We start from the raw sequence: 19,905 nt of genomic DNA, 5'->3' as shown, positions 1-19,905 counted from the left end.
CCGCCGCCGCCGCGCTTCCCCCGGGGGGGCGGAAACGCGCGCGCGGCTTCTCGAGGACGCTTCCGGGTGGGCGTCCGGAAGCGGCGGGTGCCCGGCGGAGCCTGGCGCAGGGTGAGGGGCGCGGAGCTGCTGCTGGGGCACCCCGGGGCGGCGGGAGGCTCCGGGGCGGCGGCATGAAGGGAGGCGCCGCAGGTGGGTGCCGTGCTGCGGCGGGGCGGAGCCCGGGGACGGGGCTGGAGGAGCCACCGCTGCCCCGGGGCGGGCTGGGAGCTCAGGGGGCGGCGAGAGGCCGCGGGGACGAGCCGGGAGCGGGCAGGAGCATCCCGGGCGCGGGGGCAGCGAGCTCTGCGGAGACGCCGCCGCTGTCGGGTGCGGGCGGGGGGCCCGGGCCGGCCCCGGGCGGGGGCAGCGCAGCGCGGCGGGAACTGGCGGTTTTCACAGCGTTAGTGCGGGCCTGGTGGCGGCCCGTAGCTTTCCTTCGCTTCCCCCCCGGAGCGCAAAGCCGCTCAGTTGTGTGCGCGGGATCCCAGGCGCTGTCACGGCACCCGCGACCGTGTCAGGAGCAAGTGAGGAGCGGGGTGTACCAGGTGCTGCCTACCACCTCACCATCTAAAGCCCGGCATACGGGTGGTCGTTGCTTTAGTAATGAAAACAATGCGTGAAATGTAAAATTTTGCTCCATGGGGCACTTCAGTCTTCTGCCCTTTTCTTTCTTTATAGTGGCGATGCCGTGGATGGAAGGGGAACTTTGCATTTACAAGAAGGATGTGAGGTTTACAGCAGTCTTTAGCTGCTGTTAGAACTTCTTTTGTGACTTGGCACCAGTCCTCTGCGAATTGTGCAGAGCGGTGGGGGTGGCTGGTTCTGCTGTGCCAGGAGGGCAGAGTAGTTGATCCATCCGTGTGCTGGTGCTCACTTCGATGTTCTGGGCTGCAGCTTCTGAGCACCTTAACTGTAAGGATCAAGAGCTTTCACTGAAGTGGGAGCCAGTTTTCAGGATAGGCTTGTACTTGGTAAAGCTGGAAAAACAGTACTGATGTGTTCTGTGCTGATTGCAGTCCCTCAGTCTCTTACAGACTAATGTATAGGTAGTTTTCAGACAGACCAGAACTATTGTAAAATCACAATAAAGGTATAATTAAGGCAGGCCATCATCAGGGATGGGACAGACTTGCCCAGCCAATTAGGGATGTAGACACTACTTCACGTGACAGAACTCGAGCAAAGAACTTAGGAGCCCTCTTGTATCAAGCAGAGCTATTTTAAGAAAACACGTTTGACGAAATAAAGCATGGAAGAGTAACTATGAATCTCCTGGAGAAAAATCCTGTATTTGGAAAACATTGTACTGGAAATAATGTTTGGTATTAACTGAAGAAATTTGTGGTATCAGTTACCGTGGCTGATAGATGAGGTGTAAAAATAAATTGAATTCAGGTGGGCATCTGTTTGCTCCTAGTGCTGTCAAGCACCATGCTAAAAAAGGGCTCTTTTCTACAGCACTCCTCTGGTTCAGAAGCTTTCTGACCCACTAACTGCTTGGAGCTCTGCAATCTCCGGTAACTACTAAGAGGTGTTATCTTTTAAACTGGATTCTCCTTGCCACTTGGGAAACAGTGGCTAACAACATCTAATAGGTTATTTTGCATGTTGAAGGTGTCTGGTGCATTAACAAACTGAGTATAACCATCAGTTATCTCATTTGTTTAACCTGAAGGACTGGTGGTTATATTTGGCAGACTTCTCATGCATCTTTTTGGAAAAAATCAACTTCACCTTACTTGATACTACTGCACAGATTCATCATGTTGGTTTTGGATGGTAATCAACTTCTCCTGATGATATGAACTGCTGTCTGTGCTCTTTGTTAGTGTGATGCTGTAATCCTTTTTCCATCTAGCCCAGCCATGGTGCTGCCACATTCTTTTGGCTTTGCAAGTTTCCTAGGGCGGTTGCTGGACTTTCCACTTGAATAACTGTTCCTGCATTTCTTTGTGTCGGTGAAATGTTTGCACATCTCCCAGTTCTGCTGGGATGTGCTGCTCACTGTACTGGAAGTTTGGTATATATTATAATTTTAATTATGCCAACTTCTCATTTGTTGTTTGAGATTCTGAAGCTCAAGCAGAAGTTTCTGGCTGTGCTATTTTATATTCAGTCTAAAATATGCTGGCCCCTTACCAAGATGTTTGGTTTTTTTTCCCTGTACCCTAAAGTACTGCATAATCTTGGTATTGGAGAGAGAAAGCCATATAATTATTGTGATTTTTGCAGATTGCTGGAGGTCTGATCTGTGCAGCACCATGGACGCATCAGAAGAGACTGGGGGTTCCTCTGCAGAAGAAAACTACTTTGTGAACTACACCTTCACCGACCGCTCCCACTCAGGCCGCGTGGCCCAGGGTATTATGAAATTATGCTTGGAGGATGAGCTCTTTGCTGATGTTACAATATCAGTGGAAGGCAAAGAATTCCAGCTGCACCGTTTGGTCCTCTCAGCTCAGAGCTGCTTTTTTCGTTCTATGTTCACTTCCAACCTAAAGGAGGCCCACAACCGGGTGATTGAGCTGCAGGACGTTAGCGAGAGTGTCTTTCAGCTCCTTGTGGACTATATTTACCATGGGACTGTAAAGCTGAGGGCAGAGGAGTTGCAGGAAACGTATGAGGTGGCAGACATGTACCAGCTGACTGCCCTTTTTGAAGAGTGCTCCCGTTTTCTGGCCCGTACGGTGCATGTTAGGAACTGTCTGCAGGTCATGTGGTTGGCAGATCAACACAGTGACATGGAGCTCTACACAGCTGCCAAACACTGTGCAAAGTCACATTTGTCTCAACTGCAAGACACAGAGGAGTTCCTACACCTGCCTGTCCGCCTGCTGACAGACATCCTGACAGGTAAGCAGTTCCTGAGACCAGCCAGGATGTGGGTGTAGAACAGACTTTCAGAGAGTTTTATCAGGGATTGAACAAAATAGGTAGAAAGATGCAAGCTTTCATAATCACTGTGTATGCAGAGGCTTAGCTAAGCAAAGCAAAACATTCTAGATAACTTAATCAGAAAAAACCTATTAATTGTTACCAGACATGCAGCATCTAAGCTATAGAAAAGGGACATTCCCAGCAGTTCCTGAGTCAACAGGTCAGAAGTATTACAGATTTTTTTAAACATAATTTTAACTTTCAACAACTTGTTGTATTTTGTTTGCATTAAAAGTAAAACAAAGAAGCCTTACCATAAATGAATGCCTTATGAAACTTTTTTCTTTAGTTCTTTATCATTTAATATAGTAATGCAACAGCTCAACATTTTTAAGAACGCTTGAGCACAAGCCTTATTTTTAAACTATGTCAGTGTTATCAACAATTGTATGTAATTGTTAAGATTATTTAGGCTAGGCACTCAGCTGACTGAAATAGAGGCATTGTAACACCTTAGGTAATAATTGCCCTTCTTGTGAAGGTAATAGCCTTCCACTGTAATGGATGCAATAACTCAGGGTTGTGAAGGATGCGTCAACACATCAACTTAGTCCATCTGCCACCAATACTTAAAGATTCTCTTCTGCCCTACTACGTACAGGCAGTACTTGAAAAACTCTCTATGATGCTGCAGTCACAACTCCATTTTTGTGCATTTATGTACATTATTTTTTGTGCCATTGCTAGAGGAAGCAAGAATGGAGAAGCAGCTCATACATTCAGATGTACTGGACTTGGGACCAGAGAGTGCCACTTTCTTGCTTCAATTAAATAACTTTGTAAATGAGTAAATAACTATACTTTGTATGTTGTGTGTTTTAAATGCTGTTACAACAATAAAACTACCATGACTGGCTTCTTAGGAATACTGGCAAATCTGTCTCTAAGACTTAAAATAGCCTTTAAAGTTGATGCTATGCATATGAGAGTCTTTACAGATATTGCATTGTATTACCTCTGTTTCATCTAAAGAAATTTGCAGTCAAAAACCTATTGAGAGTAGGTACTGATAGCTCAAAAAGAACTATGATAAAATTAGAGAAATTTTGATAATTATCTAGCTAAAATTTTTAATTTGTGACTTAATTTTAAAAAATCCTAAAATCATGAAATAAAGCTATAGAGGTCGATCACCCTTAACTTCCTAGGGATTCCATGTAGTGACCATAGTTTTAGGACTATGATCTTCTAGTGTTTGTGTTCTTAAAGTAAATTACTTGCTTATTTTTTTTTCCATGCTTCATGTATTTCCATATATAGAATCACACTACTCAATATTTATGCCGAAACTTAGCTCATAAAGTGGATTAGGATCTGAAATATACTCCTACTGCTGGCAGGGAAAACCTTTTTCTTTTGCAAGTCCTGCATCTTTGTTTAGTTAATGGAGAATTAAATAGAGGGAGCTATTAGTGTCAAGGATTAAAATTAATTTAATGAAATAGTAATTTATTAAGCTTACCTTCTGTTGCACTCTAGGGCCCATTTCAAAATCAAAGTATTTCCATTTAACCACTACATGTGTGGATAGCTTATGGAAATCCTTTTTACTAATAAACAGAGTTGAAATACTTGTACACTTTTCCTCCTGCCTTCCGTTGAGAACAGTGTTAGAATTTGTCTGATGCCTTCAGCATAATTCAATTCAGGGTTTTCCATGAGAGCAAACTACAAAATCAGAGCGCCTTCACCAGGAAGTCTCTCAATGAATACAGGCATAATTGCTGGCTTTCAAACTAGAAGTAAATAGCCAAAATCTTCTAGGTAATATACTGATGACAATGATGCAATCAATAGTTTGTGGCAGAACCAAAACTTATAATTAGATCTGCAAACAAACTGAAATCTGATGCACTCTGTTGAGTGTTTCCTACTGTCACACTGCTAAGGAGAGCTATAGTAGCTCATTGGGGATTTCCAGATGTTAAAGAGGGTAGCAGCAACACCAGATACTCAGTCTTGAGGGTCAGCTGTCTGACAGTGCTCAGAGAAGGAAAATTTCTGCAGGTGACTTTTGCTGGGTAGGTTTCTAGGACTAGCCAGAAAGAAAGGCAGCTGCTGAGATTCTCACATAAGAGAATCTTTTTGCCTGAATGATTAAATAAGAAAATACTTTTCATCATCACAAAGCATGTAAGTTCTCTTTCTTGCCGCCTTTCTTTTGGATGTAAGTTCCTTTGTTGAAACTCATCCAAAGTGCTTAAGATGTGGCAGCTCTGTCTTCTGTTTATCCAAACTAATTTAATGTAGATTCCTGGCTGGCAGTGCTCATCATGCCTGCCAAAATCTATAAATCTCTACGTCTTTTTTTCCTCTCTAGAAAGTACGGCTTGTGGTGGGAGTGGGGGAAGGGAGTCACAGGAAAAGGATGTTCCTGAGTACACACACCTTTGTCTAGATATCATAAATGCCCTTCTGTCCCCAAACCGCAGATGGCGTTCCGTGTTCTCAGAATCCAACGGTTGCTATAGAAACCTGGATCAACTTCAACAAGGAGGAGCGAGTGGGCTTTTCAGAGACACTGCGATCGAGTCTGAAGGTATAAAAAGACCTTCTGTTCTGGGGTTGGTGTAGCACTTGCTGGTTTTGCACTTCCCAAGGCAGGGTATTGTGCTCACAGGTGTGACTTGAAAGTCACAAAATACAAATATCATTGAAATTCATGGTGCTTGTGTGAGGAATACGTTTATTGTCATAAACAGCAACCCCACTGACAGCTTTTCTAATTTAACCTGAAGCTGCTTTCAGTAGTGATTTGAGCAATGCCACAAATAACTTTTTTCACCAGGTGCTCAGTTACCAGAGAGACCATTCAGAAATCTGAGTTTGGCATTCCCCTTACTAAAAGTCTGCTCCATCAAGTGATGTCACCAGCCCTTACCTAAACCACAGTCACTGGGATTCCAGTGAAGTCTGTTGCTATACTGCTATGTCAGATATGACTGGTATCTTGAAAAGGCTTTGAGGCTCCAAATCCTGAATGCTGTAGGGTGGCAGGACTTGGGAAGCAGGTCACACACTTTGGGCTCACAGGTCGACCCGAAAATGCTGAATAATTCAGTCTTCGGCATCACTGATGTTTGTGTAAATAGGCCTAATTCTGCTGACATGCTCTCTTTTCTCTCAGGTGATTGGAGAAAATGTTCACATCTACCTGATTGGAAAGGAGTCATCACGTACACATTCGCTCGCTGTCTCTCTGCATTGTGCTGATGATGACTCCATAAGTGTGAGTGGCCAGAACAGCCTGTGTCACCAGATCACCGCAGCCTGCAAGCATGGTAGCGACCTATACGTCGTTGGTGGCTCCATTCCACGACGCATGTGGAAATGCAACAACGCGACTATAGACTGGGAATGGTGTGCCCCTCTGCCCCGTGACCGGCTCCAACACACCCTTGTCTCCGTGCCAAGCAAGGATGCAATATATTCACTGGGGGGCAAAACTCTACAGGACACTCTCTCTAATGCTGTCATATATTACAGAGTACGAGACAATGTCTGGACAGAGACCAGCCAGTTGGAAGTGGCAGTCTCTGGAGCTGCAGGTGTAAACCTTAATGGTGTCATTTACCTGCTGGGCGGGGAGGAAAATGACTTGGACTTCTTCACCAAGCCCTCTCGGCTAATTCAGTGCTATGATACCAACACAGAGAAATGCCACGTGAAGCCATACGTACTGCCTTTTGCAGGGCGCATGCATGCTGCTGTACACAAGGATGTGGTGTTCATTGTAGCCGAGGGGGATTCACTGCTGTGCTATAACCCCCTCCTGGATAGCTTCACCCGGCTGTGCCTGCCAGATGCCTGGAGCTCAGTACCGTCCCCCTGGAAAATTGCTAGCTGCAACGGCAGCATCTATGTCTTTCGTGACCGCTATAAAAAGGGTGATGCAAATACTTTTAAACTTAACCCAGCCACCTCTGTTGTAACAGTCACAAGTGGCATCAAAGTGCTGCTCACTAACCTGCAGTTTGTCCTGGCCTAAGCAGGAAAAGCAGGCCTAGTGACAGAAACGGCTGCAATGGTGTTCTGCTGTGCAGCTCAGAGTCCCCCACCACCCTCAGCACCAGTCCCAGTTACTGCGAGCTCACAACATCCAGTAAAGACCCCATCCTCTATACCTGTGCAGAGGAAGTACAGACTTTCTGGCTGTGGGCCTATTTTATATAGCACTATTAAAGTTGTACTGCTGCATCTTAGATTTCAGATGGACTAAATGCTATTACTTTGATCCCTTGATCATAAGCTGCTTACATTGGAGGCCCGAACTGCAGCAAATGGTTTTTTTAGCCTGGAACCAACCCACCAATAACAAATCCTGTAACATATGGACAATGTCCTCTTTGGCTTACACTGCTAGTTTTAACTTCATAGAAGACTGTGTGTTGCTGCCGTGTCAGTCACAGAGTTAGATGTGCACTGTGTCCTCCAGGGATGTCCCCATGTAAACATTCCTGTGTTCCTATTGCAGAAGGAGGGACTCGCAGAAATATTTACAGCAAACAGATTCCAGAGCTGACCCCAGGACCTTTAGTAGGTTGCATTATTCAGCGCTTCTCCTAGAGAAGTGGTAACAGACTGGGAACTTGCATACTGCTCTGTCATCACCTACCATAAAGGGAGATTGTTTTTATGGGCATTGGCTTCCTTAACTGTACAGGGAATCCCCACCTGTAATCATAACATAGTGTTGGTGAAAGATGGAATTAAGACCCCTTCCTCGTACCCCTCTCTGTTGGCGCTGTAACCCTTTGGGTAAGAATCTGAATAAAGTCTCTGCTGAGACAAAGTTTTCTTTTCCTTTGCTGCAAATACTATAGAACTTGTTGTGGATTGCAGTTTGGCTCAGCACTGATACTGTGTGTGGGAGAGAACAACTATGGGGCTCCAAGAGAACTAAGATATTAGCCATAAGGCAAGAAAGCTTTAAAGAAACAGCCCGATCTCCCCTTTACTGTAATTTATGTAAAAAGTTATTTATTGACGGTCAAAAAGTACAACAGTTATGCCTTCATTAGATCATTAAAACGTAAGGCTTTTTTAAAGCAGCCAACACAGATTTTGATAGTTCTTACTGACACTCTGCAGTTGCCCCAGTGATTATGTTCCTGTGAAATGTCTCCAGGACCTGGACTTGCTTGTGCCGAATGAGGATGTGGGGACGGATCTTGGCAATAGCCTCTATTGCCTCCTGAGGGCTCCAGTGATGCAGCTGAAAAGGCAGAAACCCTGTGAGTAAAAATCCATTCCATCCATGCACCAGTTAATGGAGACTTCCTAGAGGCTACAGGCAACATTAGAGTTGTTAGAAGACTTGCGGCTTTGCCCCTTCATGTTCCTCTCAGAGGGGCCTGCATGTCAATGCAAGTTCATTAAATGAGTCCCTCAGTTAAAGAGGGATGGCAGCTGCCTCAGACCTCCATTCTGTGTCTCACTTATGCTTTCAGCGTGTTGTGAATAGTTTCCTGTCCTAGTCACACCTCATACTTGACCAGAGCAAAAGGGCAGCTTGCTTGTTTTTTGTTTTGTTTTGTTTTGTTTTTTCTTTTAACTTGACTAGTACTCCCATCGCACTTCAGCACTAAGGGAAAACTTTCCAGGGAGCACTTAATGACACCACCATAACAAGCCACAGGTGGGATTTTGCTCTTAGTGCTGGTTTACCCAGTTGGGTCTGTAGAGGAACTCAGAAAACGAAAGTCACTTCTCTTGATCCTGAATAGTATTTATTGAAAACCTTAGAATGGCTCACCATTTCAGTTAACCAAGGAGAAAATCTGAACAACAAAAATGGATGTTTGTCTGCTCAGTGACCTACCCTCACAAGTGACTTGTTATTCCCATCTCAATCTGTTCCTCCATGGAGAGAATTCAGAATGGCAGAATAATTCAAAACCTTTTGAGAACGTAACGATATTAATGGCCCAGAAAACTGAGCAGCTTTCTGAAGTCTGACTGATCTGCCAGAACCAGCAACAGATATTATCAGACCGTGTGTTTCAAAGCTTTGTTGCAACAACAGTTTCCCATAAAATCAGAACATCTTTGCCAGTGCCTGTGCTAATAACTGAGCTGGCAGAGGCAGACTGTACAGATGAATGAAAACGCTACTTACGATGACAGCTTGTTGTAGCTTCATCACTCTCATTGCCGGGAAGCATTATCTTGACAATATCACAAGTGCAGATGAACAATGTGTGCAAAGATAAACTAGATTATCAAAGCTTAGACCACAGTTCAGCGAACATTAAGTTTCACTTGTTCATTACCTTGCATTTGCCATGTTCTACAAAAAACAGCAATGTAAGTTTGGGGCCTAGCTATCTACCTCTCTTCAAGTGGGTCTCCCGTCCAAACTCTGTAAAATTATGGAATATTAATGCACCTGCACATGCTCAGGCTTCTTGAGCTAAAGGAAATTGTAACGGTTGGCTGTACTTGCCCAGGCTGTATGAAAATAAACCCCATTTAGTACAGAACCCTTCTTACTTGAATTAAATACGCTGCCACCATGGTGGCACTGCGGGAGCGTCCTGCCTTGCAGTGCACATAGACGCTGTTCCCGCACGCTCGGTGTTTCAGTATGAATTCAACACCCTCGTGGAGGTTTTCCAGGGTGGGGACTCCAGTAAGATCCACGGTGCTGAGACGTAGTTGTTCTACACCCATGGCCTCCCATTCCTGAAACGGGCATAACAGACTCCATCAGTTAACTTTGTGGGTTTTGTTTTTTTCCAGAAAGAAAACCCAGAACTGTGGAGGCAGTTGGGAAATTCAGTGAGGTTGTAAGCAGGCTTGGAATGTCAATCCTTTAGATCAGATGTATGAAAACTTTAGCACTAAAGGAGAAGCGGAAAGATGTGGTTCAGCTAAAGGAAAGAAGGGGAGCTGGGATACCGTCCTGAAACAAAAGGCATTCTTCTATTGGCATACGCGGATTTAACGCTCCCCTTCACCCTCTGCCACGGGAGCTGTAACACTTGCGTCCTCACGATTTACTGCTTTGTCGCGTAGTTTTAAGAGGTACGAAGAAGCCGCGCCTTTGCTGTCAGACCCCGGCAGGAGGCGGCCGAAGCCTCACCCGAGCCGGGACAAGCGGCCCCTCCCGCGGGCAGCGGCCAGCCCGCCGGGCTCACCTGGGCGGAGCAGCAGAGGAAGCGGGTCTCGTACTCCTCGTTCAGGGTCACCACGGCGCGCACGTTCTCCTCGGCCACCAGCTGCGGGCACAGCCACCGTCAGGCACCGGCAGGCACCGCCCGCCCGGCCCGGCCCGGCCCGCCCCGCCGCGCCCGCCTTACCCTGCGGCTGCGGCCCCGCAGCGGCAGCGCCCCCAGCAGCACGGCGCCGTCGATGCGGTGGAACCAGGGCCGGCGGGACCCGGGCAGCTGCGCCCGCACCGCCGTGTAGAGCAGCGTCGGGTAGAAGAGCAGCCGCGCCGCCCCGGCGCCCAGCGCCGCCGCCACCCCCATCGCGGGCCGGCCGAGCGGCGGGGGAGCGCCGCGGACGAGCGCACTGAACGTGAGGAGACGGGGGAGGCTGCGGGAGAGCTCGTGGCGGGAGCCGGGGTCGCCTGACGGGCCCACCACCGCCGGGGCGGCCGGAGCGGGGCGGGGTCGGGCGGTGCGCGGAGGAGCCGGGGCCGCGCTCCCGCCCTCCCCGGCCGGCCCCTCCACCTCGAGCCCGCCTTGGTCTCTCCCGGAAGCGCCGCCATCTTGCGGAGCCGGCCTGAGGCGGCGCAGGGAGCCGAGCGGGGCGCGGGTGGATCCCCGGGGGCAGGTGAGGGCGGCGGCCGCCAGGAGGAGCTCGGGCCGGGCAGGGACGTCGCGGAGCCGAGCCCGCGGAGAGCGCGATCCGCCTCGCGCAGGTAACGGCTCTTCTCCTGCACCCCTCGTTCCCCGGGGCTCCCGCCGTGAGGCCACTCGTGCCGGGCCGCGGCGGCAGCCTCTGCGGCGGGCGCCTCGCTCCCGCCCGCCCGCCTCTCCCCCGCGCGGCGCGGAGGGGCAGGGGCCCGCGGGGCAGCCGCCGCGCCGCCGCCCTGTGTGCGCCACGCTCGGGGCGGCGGCCGCTCCTCCGGGGCCCGGAACCGGAGGCCGCCGGTCGTCGTATCTGATCCGGGCGCTGACAGCGCCTCGGGCGGCGCTGGGCCGCGGGGCGGCGGCGGGGGGCACTGCAGGTGCGAGCGCGGCCCGAGGTGGCGTCGCCATTTGGGGGCAGGGGGGCTGCGGCGGGCCCGGGGCGGCCCCTGCGGCGGAGGAGCGGGGGCCCCAGGCTGCGGCCGCCGTCAGCCTGCCGGGGCGGGCTGGGCCGCCGGGTCGCCGCGGAGTGGCCCGGGGGCTTATCCCGTGAACCTGGGGTACGGCTGCGGGTCGTCAGGGGCACGGTGGGGGTCTGTCGTTTGGACTGGTGAAACGCGTGCTGGTATGGGAGGGGGTAGAGGCAAGTCGGGTGTACAAGAAGCACAAGCAGGGGAATTGGAGTTCAACACAGCGTGGGGATGTGCAGTCTCAAGTGTAAGAAGGCGTGATGGACACTACTGGAATGAAGTAGAAAGGGAAATACAAAAACTAGGACAGACCGAATGTAAAATGAATGGTAAATACGTGAAAAAGCAATAAAGGTTGGTAGCAGCATGAGACTTTTATAAGATTGTTTATGAGTAGGAAGTTGAGAGCCAGCATTATAATAAAGTGTGGAACCTTTACTCCTTTAAATTCTTGAGGAATCGTGTCCCGGACATTTTCACCTTTAAGGCACAGGCATTCTCTTCTGCCAGAAGTTGTCGAGGAGGATTTTTCAAATGTTGCAGCTTTTTTGTATGCAGTGTGTATGCAGTCATTGGGTGTGTTTCACTGGGAGCTCACTTCATTTAGAGAAATATTTGGTGGGGATTTACATCTTGAAGCACACTTTGCTTCTGGTCTACAAGAGCTTGGACTTTCTGAGTATCTTGCACTTTTTTTTTTTATGCATCTGTCCTTCCAGTCTTATTATTTGTACTGGTGGTAACAATAATTGCATAATTATCTCCTGGTGGCTTTTGCATCCTTCTATAGATTAATTCATCAGATAGAAAATCTATGCACTGCACTGACTTGGCATTGTACATCCATAATAAACCCATCACATTTTTTTCTTCCCCTTAGCTATGTTCTTGGGAGCTCTGCATAATGTGAGATACTGAGCTTCCTAGAGTTGTGTCTGGATCCAAGCTTTTAAGAGGCAGTTTTGTTGAAAATACTACTGCTGTGGCAGATGTTTAAAAATACTACCTACATCTTTACGCTGAGATAGGAAATGCCAAGGTGGATGCAGCTTGTATCCTGCAATTTAATACGTTCAGTTGCATTCTTGCTGATGGAAGAGTCCCCAGGGCAGGAGCACGATTTTTATGTCTGCTCAGGGACACGGATGCGGATGTATATACCAGTAAAATCCCTAAATAGGGATTTTAAAATATGATAATATAAAAGGGTTTTTTTTAAGTGCTTACTGTTCTCTTTTAGCCTGTGCTCACTTTCAAATGATTGCTGATATTTATTCGGAGAAAGTATATGCTGTTTTGTGGAGTGGGTTCAACCTTTCTGAATGATCATTCTTGGATGACTGTGTTTTTCCTTTCCCTGTCAAAGTTTCTAATGTTACATTAGAGAAAAATCAGTCCCAGATCCTACCTCCTTAGTTATGTGCTTGCCATTATGTATCTGCTTGGTTTTTGTATGCGAAACAAAATAACAGGTGCAGGCTTAGGAAATTGTGTTTACACACTAAAAAAAGCAGGAGCACAGCACCTGTAGAAAAGTAGACATTTGAAAAGTGACTGTCATAAAATCATGACCACTAAAACACGAAGTTTTTTGTGTTAGTTTTGTTTTGAAAGCATATGGTTTATCTATCTTTCACAGTGGGAGATCTGGTAAAGAACCCCACAGTAGTACTGTGTGCTTATTAGTGTATCCACCTTTCTGCTAGTCCTTCAAAACTAGATGCATTTGTAAGACTATTGTTACATGATGGGGGGAAGGTGTCTTTAACTTCTATTTCTTCTGTTATGAGTAGGGATTCTGAAGACATGCTGCCTGGAGCTACTTCTCTAAAGGGAAAAGTAAGAAAGGTGACTGTATCACAGTTATGCAATAATTGTATATCTCATAAATAATAAATCCATAATTTGCAAGGTTCCTTGCAAGTAACCTTTACATCAATTGAAGAATCATTAGATGAAACAAATTATGGTGCTCTAACATAACAGAAGTATTTATAATATTGCGTAACTTTCTTTTGAAATTACTGCAAACAATGTTATGCTGAACTAGTTGAATTTCATAAAAGATAGATGTTTATGTGGTTCTTAAATATTTAGACTCTCATTGAGTTAAGTAAAATACTGCCTCTAATCCAGTTCTTAACTGAACTTAGTAAGAAACTTTATTATGAGCAGGTTGTTGCTTAACTATGTCTTGCAGCTTTTTCTGAAATGTGGTTATTTATTGTCAGTTACTATGTTTCTTAGTTTCTTGTCTTTGCCTTCTGAGTCTTCTGCTGCAAATCTATTCAGAGAGCCTGCTCTTATTTTTTATTTAGTGCTTTCTTTGGGCTAGGTTGCAGGTGATACAAATTCTCCTTATTTTTGAGATTTCCAACTTTGGTATCCAGGAAGAACCCACTCTTTCAAATGTTAAAATAAAGACTGTTTTTCAGCAATATGTCCATGAGGCAGTCCAGTTTTCCAAGTCATAAAGTGAGTTTTGCTACTGAAACACCAGCAATAGTCAAACAGGCTCAGATTTATATTTCTGCATTCTTATTTGTCAGTCTTGCCATGAATGTCTTAAATATTTTATTTCAATCTAGGCATGTTCAGTATTGTTTCTTGTCCTTTAGTTTACCATTCCCCAAGACTATGTGCAGAGTTATTCACTGCCTTGGTAACTGCCTTCAGGCAAAAAGAGCATAATTTTTATCCATTGATCAGTTACTTGTCAGGGGAGAAAAACAGTATAAATCAAAGCAGAATAAAATACTTCAGGGTTTATTAGAATGGGAGTTGTAAATTGAGAAGAGTTATCTAGGCGCTCTAATGAGTATTTCTCTTGAAGTGTCACAACACAGTATCTTGAGTTGTGATCCTGTTGCAAGATTTCTTGAGGCAAGAGAGGTTAGCTTGAAAAGAGTAACCAGTAGTTTTATTGCCCTTCCTCCTGTCATTAGAGATGCTTGTGTTATACAAAAAAAAAAAAAAAAGCAAGATACCACTTTTCTGCTGTTATTGTCTACCCCTATTTTAGATTGTCCTGCCAAGACACCGTATTTGGGGCATAATAGTGAAAAGACAAAGCTTTGGCATTCACATTTTAAAGAGGAGATTTCCCAAACATCAGCTGAATGTCATCTTGTTTGCACCTGATGCAAGATTCAAGTGTGTTAAGCTGAAATATACATTAGGTCAAAGCAGGAAATTTGGATAGAGCAAGGGAGAAAATATAAACTGCTTTAAAACTCCCATGCAAATTAGTCTGCAGATGCTTTGCTATAGGGATGAATAGCTCACAAATCTGAACTGCTATTGACAGAGCAGGCTTGTTTGACAGCAATATAGTAGGGCACAGTCATGTTCCCAGGTAAAGGAAGTATTCTGACATCTTGAGTAGCATAAAACTTCCAGCCATCTTAGCCCTGTACATTTTAAAAGAAAAGGCATTGTTGCTAACTGAATTGAGGATCAGCAGTGAGCAACTAGATAGCTGAACAGAAGTCTTCAGTAGTTTTCAACTTTTAGTGAAGAGTTTTAGCTTAAGGGACCTGGGGGTCCTGGTGGACAGCAGGATGACCATGAGCCAGCACTGGGCCCTTGTGGCCAGGAAGGCCAATGGCATCCTGGGGTGTATTAGAAGGAGGGTGGTTAGTAGGTCGAGAGAGGTTCTCCTTCCCCTCTACTTTGCCCTGGTGAGACCACATCTGGAATATTGTGTCCAGTTCTGGGCCCCTCAGTTCAAGAAGGACAGGGAACTGCTGGAGAGAGTCCAGCACAGGGCCACAAAGATGATTAAGGGAGTGGAACATCTCCCTTATGAGGAAAGGCTGAGAGAGCTGGGTCTCTTTAGCTTGGAGAAGAGGAGACTGAGGGGCAACCTCATTAATGTTTATAAATATGTAAAGGGTGAGTGTCAGGAGGATGGAGCCAGGCTCTTCTCGGTGACAACCAATGATAGGACAAGGGGCAATGGGTGCAAACTGGAACACAGGAGGTTCCACTTAAATTTGAGAAGAAACTTCTTCACAGTGAGGGTGACAGAGCACTGGAACAGGCTGCCCAGGGAGGTTGTGGATTCTCCTTCTCTGGAGACATTCAAAACCCACCTGGACGCCTTCCTGTGTAACCTCATCTAGGTGTTCCTGCTCTGGCAGGGGGATTGGACTAGGTGATCTTTCAAGGTCCCTTCCAATCCTGAACATTGTGTGATTTTGTGATGCACTTTGTGGCACAGGTATGTGTGTGTGAAAGCTTTTTGCCAGAAGTGGACTCATCATCCATAAGCTGTCTTCTCTGTCCCATGTATCCATATTATCTGTCTATCTTCAGTATTCTCAGTATATCATGGTCTGGGATTTTTTTTTTGTTTTTAGGAAAGATATGTTGGTTTACTGGCTGTTCTGTTAGAGGCTGAGCACTAGTGGCAAGCTCACAAACTGCAAATTCTGGTAATGAGTCTGTACTGATTTAAGAGTAGATTTAGAACTGATTTAATGGCTTGGCTTGCAGTGGTCAACTTCCAGGTAGACAAAGATTATATAAACTGGGCTTAAAATTGTATCTCTGGGATTTTCACATTGAACTTGGAATAACTGGTTTAGATATTGCTGAAATTCATGCAAATAAGCAGGCACATCCGGTTCCTTGGCCTTTTCAGCCACATACCTCTTAAATGAGCATGTGGATGAGTCTTTGTTGAGTATTCAGTGTCATGCAGGTATGATATTCTAGCAGGCTTTCCTTTGCAGACAAATGTTTTGGCGGTTTTTTATGTTTGTATATTATGTGTTCTCTTAGAACCGAATTCCCTCTGAGTTCTTGGGTGAAGTTCTGTGATGTCTTACATTGTTTTTACTTGAAATTACTTTGTGCTTTTCAGGACCTTGTCTTTTTTTCAACTTGCTACCTTTCACTTCTGTTTGAAGGCGGTTTTATACTGCACCTTTCACAAAAAATAATGTAGTTCTTATCCACTAGATTTCAGTATTTCAGATGTCAAAGTAAAACTGTTGTTCTTCAAACATATTATCATTTAAAATTTGGGTTTTCACTGAATCCATGAGTATTCTGTGCTATTTTTGCCTTGAAGTATGCAGTTCAAAAGATATTCCAACATGTGCATGCTGTCCACAAATCCTTCAGTATTGGTTGGAAAGGGAACATTCTCATCTTTTTTTCCAAAGCAGAGGAGATGGTTACTTATGAAGCCTTTAAATCAAAGGAAGTATTTAGCAGACAATGTCCAAGTCCACATACAAAAATGATAGCATCTTCTTTAATTTACTATATGTAGAGATTTGCAGGATGGATACCAGACATCTTAATATCTGCAAGATTTTACAAAATAGAGTTTTGATAAATGATTCTTCAAACAGCAGTGAAATATTGCTCTTCCAGGAAGAGAGAATATATTTTGAATATCACGTCTAGTTATTGCATTTCCTGTAGGCACAACACAGTGTAAAAGTAGTTCGTCTCTCATTTATAGTGTGAGATTCCTAAGCAGAGCACTGTCTCAAAGTCTTTTTGCCAATTCACCTGTGCCTCTGTTATTTCCCTTCCAAAAATTCCTGTTTTCCTTTTAGACTTCCAAGTTAAAAAACATACACCTTGATGACTGATCAACTTCTGGATTTTTTGTCTTGCCTGTCATTGTGTTATGACTGTACAGCATCTCACAAAATTCATGAGTGAAGCAGTGTCCCTGCACAGTTGTAAGTGATATTAGAATTTACCATTGAAAATTATTGATATGCAAAATCTTTGGAGGGAAAAAAGGTGTTGTATATTCTTTGAAGCATAGTTTTGACTGCTCAGAAACCTGTGATCATATGCTTGGTGACTTAGGAAAAGTTAAGTGAGAATATTTTGATATTTATGGGGTAAGGCCACCCATATTACATTTTGGATTGTATATTCAGTGCCAGAATTTGATCACTATCAAAGACTAGCAGCAGGTGGTACTGTCTGTATTTCACAGTGTGGAAGCTGCTAAGGCACTAATTCTCTGCTGCAGAATTTGCTTTAGAATTTCTTTGGATTTTAAGGTATTTTTCACTTCATTCAAGACTAAGTTTAATAGGCATTTCATGACTGCTTTTAGGGGAGCAGTATTAGGACACATATTCTTGATCATTTTTGTGAGGAAGATAATTCAGGATATTCTTAGGCATACAGCTAATTCTGGGTAAACCAATGTCTTCCAGAATTTGCAGGGAACCCAAACCATTATATCAGTCACAAGAAATTTGAAAAATATAGAGATTGTTGGTTTAAACACTAGTACTTTTATATGTACTTGCAAGTCACATTAACAGAACTATGTGACTAGCGCACCTCTTCTAATTCTGAACTGGTTACTGCTTTCCTGGTATAGCTGAAAGTTGCAACTTACACTTATTTTTGTGACAGAACATTTCTGGTAACTTCTGTAAGACAGGTATGTATCACCACATAAATGTGGGATGCACTAAGTATAAGAAATAGGCAGCAGCATAGGGTAATAAATCTATCTTATGATAGATCTGTATGTAAATGAAACTGCTTTCAAGTTTGCAGACCGTCATGCTTGTGCACTAAAAATCAGGGACTATACCACTTTTTTTTTTTTTTTTCTTTGAATACCTAGGGATTCAGGTTTTCAGTTACACTGATTTTACTCTCTTTCCGTGCCAGAACATGAGAAAAGGGGCAGGGGGAAGGGAGGAGGAGATGCTGCATGGAGGTGTATTTCTTCTGTTTTAAAGAAGAACGCATAGAAAAAAGTTCAATTGTATTTGATGTTAAAGGACTGATGGGAAAGCAGACATAGTATGGCAGGTCACTATAGTAGTTTGTATCAACCAATGGGAAAGGTCGCACTTGCTGGTTTAGGGAAATACTTTAAAAGGGAGAAAGGTTTAAAAATATTGTTATAATTCAATTCGGGGTGTGGAGGAAAGGTCAAACCAAGAGTTTAGTATGTGGATGTGTGTGTCCAAAAGCAACAAGGATGACGTGGCCAATTCGGTAGTTCTTGAAATGCTGGTGGATGTGAGGATTCCCTGAAAGGCAGATTTTTTGTCTTGCGTCTGGGTTGCTGCCCAGATTCTGTTGGATGAATTGTGGTGGACATTTCTACATTATTAAGGTGGGCTCAATAAAAATGGACTTGGAACTCATTTCAAAACAGTAACTCCTTTAAGTTTGTTCACTTTAATTCTTTTCTTCCTCTGCACGGTGTGACAGTGAGTGAGGGTGTGTGTGTGTAAAGGAACTTGTCTTAGCAATGGTCTCTCTCAAGAGACCATGTATGGGTAAAAAAGTTCGGCTGGTTCAGCTCCCTGCTCCTCCCTCTTGGGTAGCCGAGCAGAATCTCTTCTGCTGAAACGGTTGTTCCACTTTCTGCTTTCTATATTTGTACAGCAGCAGCACGCGAGCTTACTAGGCGGTGTGGCTGGCCCTGTATGCATTCGGCATTTGCTGAGCAGAATTGAGAGCCAGGGCTTACAGTCTCTGTTGTTACGTCCGTCCGTCTGTCTGTCTGTCTCTGGGGAGGACTGGCATTCCAAGTGAAAGGTGATCTGTTTGTGGATGTTTTCTTTTTCTGTAAAATGCAGTTCATCCAAGTTGGGAATCAAGGGAGAAGGAAAGGCAGTTATCTTGCAGAGAGAGTATGTAGTAGGTGGCAGCAGCATCGGAAGGATGCAGTTTTAACGTGTGAAAGAGCTGCCATCTTCTGGGATGAGGATTTTAATGTCCTTGCGTGCTTTGGGGAGTGATTAGCTGGGGCCTATATCTTTCCATAAAAAGTCGGTTGTCACTGTCTGCTGTGAAGATTAATGAAAGCTAGATCCTGTCCTGGGAGAACTGAGTGCTGTCTTTACTTGTTATGGGCAACAGGGATTAATGAGGAGCTAGACCCTGGCCAGCCTTGTTTGGAATAAGCAGTTGGTGTTGAGGGATGGGGTTGTAGGAAATACCTTGTTAGGAAGAGCTGGAAACTTGTAATGAGGACTTCCCTGGCTGTGTGTTTGCACAGACTTTTTTTTAAGGCCCTGCACACTATGATGACTATTCACAATTGCTTTTCTTTAGTAGTAAATCAGGCGAACAAATAGTGCAGGAAGTCTGGCTGCTGAGACTGTAGTGAACTGTTATTATTTTCTTTGAATAGCAGAAAGATGCTTAAAATAGTCACAGCAACTGGATCCACCATTAACATTGGCAATAAATTTTTTGAGAGAGAAGGAAATAGGTTATAGGGTATTTTTTCTGTCTTTTAGGGGATGCCGTCCACTTACAAATTTTGCTGCCTTTTTAATATCTATGCAAATAGGAACCAGACCTTTTGTTTCTTGAATTTGAGCAAGGGAAACTGTTTTACTTGTGAAACAGAAGGCAGCATGTTGCTTCAATCATTCTTGAGGACCATGTTCCATAAACTCAGCATGAATTACTTTTCTTTCCTACCACTGCAATGTCTTCAATGTGTTTCCTCCCGAGAAGGCTGTGTGTATCTTGAATTTGGAAGAAGTGAATTGTGGAGGCAAATTGGGGGATCTCAGCTGCCTGGCAGTTTCTGAGTCGCACTGTGTCTGCAGTCAGGGAACTGTGATTGACGTGTGACAGAAGGTCGTCTCACTCTTGAACTGCTTGAACTCAACTTTGTTGTCTAACTGTTTTCTGATCAT

The 19,905-nt window shown here is 45.0% G+C and overlaps 3 protein-coding genes across 15 annotated transcripts in view; 2 read left to right on the top strand and 1 right to left on the bottom strand.

Annotated features, from left to right (window-relative positions):
• Positions 1–33: 33 nt before the first annotated feature.
• On the top strand, positions 34–8,290 carry KBTBD4 (kelch repeat and BTB domain containing 4). Of its 2 annotated transcripts, none has more exons than XM_065635663.1 (4): positions 34–111; positions 2,275–2,895; positions 5,412–5,518; positions 6,107–8,290. In XM_065635663.1, the coding sequence occupies exons 2-4, from the start codon at positions 2,304–2,306 to the stop codon at positions 6,965–6,967; spliced, it is 1,560 nt and encodes a 519-aa protein (XP_065491735.1). In that variant the 5' UTR covers positions 34–111; positions 2,275–2,303; the 3' UTR covers positions 6,968–8,290. The 2 variants fall into 2 exon arrangements, with proteins under 2 accessions (XP_065491735.1, XP_065491734.1); XM_065635662.1 differs by having other exon boundaries at positions 58–192.
• Positions 7,945–10,625, bottom strand: PTPMT1 (protein tyrosine phosphatase mitochondrial 1). Its single transcript, XM_065635678.1, has 4 exons — positions 10,281–10,625; positions 10,119–10,199; positions 9,472–9,663; positions 7,945–8,194 (listed from the first exon to the last, which is right to left on the bottom strand). Exons 1-4 carry the CDS (start codon positions 10,449–10,451, stop codon positions 8,054–8,056), a joined length of 585 nt encoding a protein of 194 aa, XP_065491750.1. The 5' UTR covers positions 10,452–10,625; the 3' UTR covers positions 7,945–8,053.
• Positions 10,567–19,905, top strand: part of CELF1 (CUGBP Elav-like family member 1) — a 61,019-nt gene continuing 51,680 nt past the window's right edge. For 8 of the 12 annotated variants that reach the window (XM_065635671.1, XM_065635670.1, XM_065635667.1 and 5 more), the window contains exon 1: positions 10,756–10,846. The gene's annotated coding sequence lies outside the window, so the exon portion shown is untranslated. Of the gene's footprint in view, positions 10,847–19,905 lie in introns of all 12 variants that reach the window. The other 4 variants (XM_065635676.1, XM_065635675.1, XM_065635674.1 and 1 more) reach the window with 1 other exon arrangement.

The sequence above is a fragment of the Caloenas nicobarica genome, chromosome 5 (assembly GCF_036013445.1).
Source record: "Caloenas nicobarica isolate bCalNic1 chromosome 5, bCalNic1.hap1, whole genome shotgun sequence".
Taxonomy (NCBI): Eukaryota; Metazoa; Chordata; class Aves; order Columbiformes; family Columbidae; genus Caloenas; species Caloenas nicobarica.
This window is presented reverse-complemented; position numbering and strand designations above follow the sequence as displayed.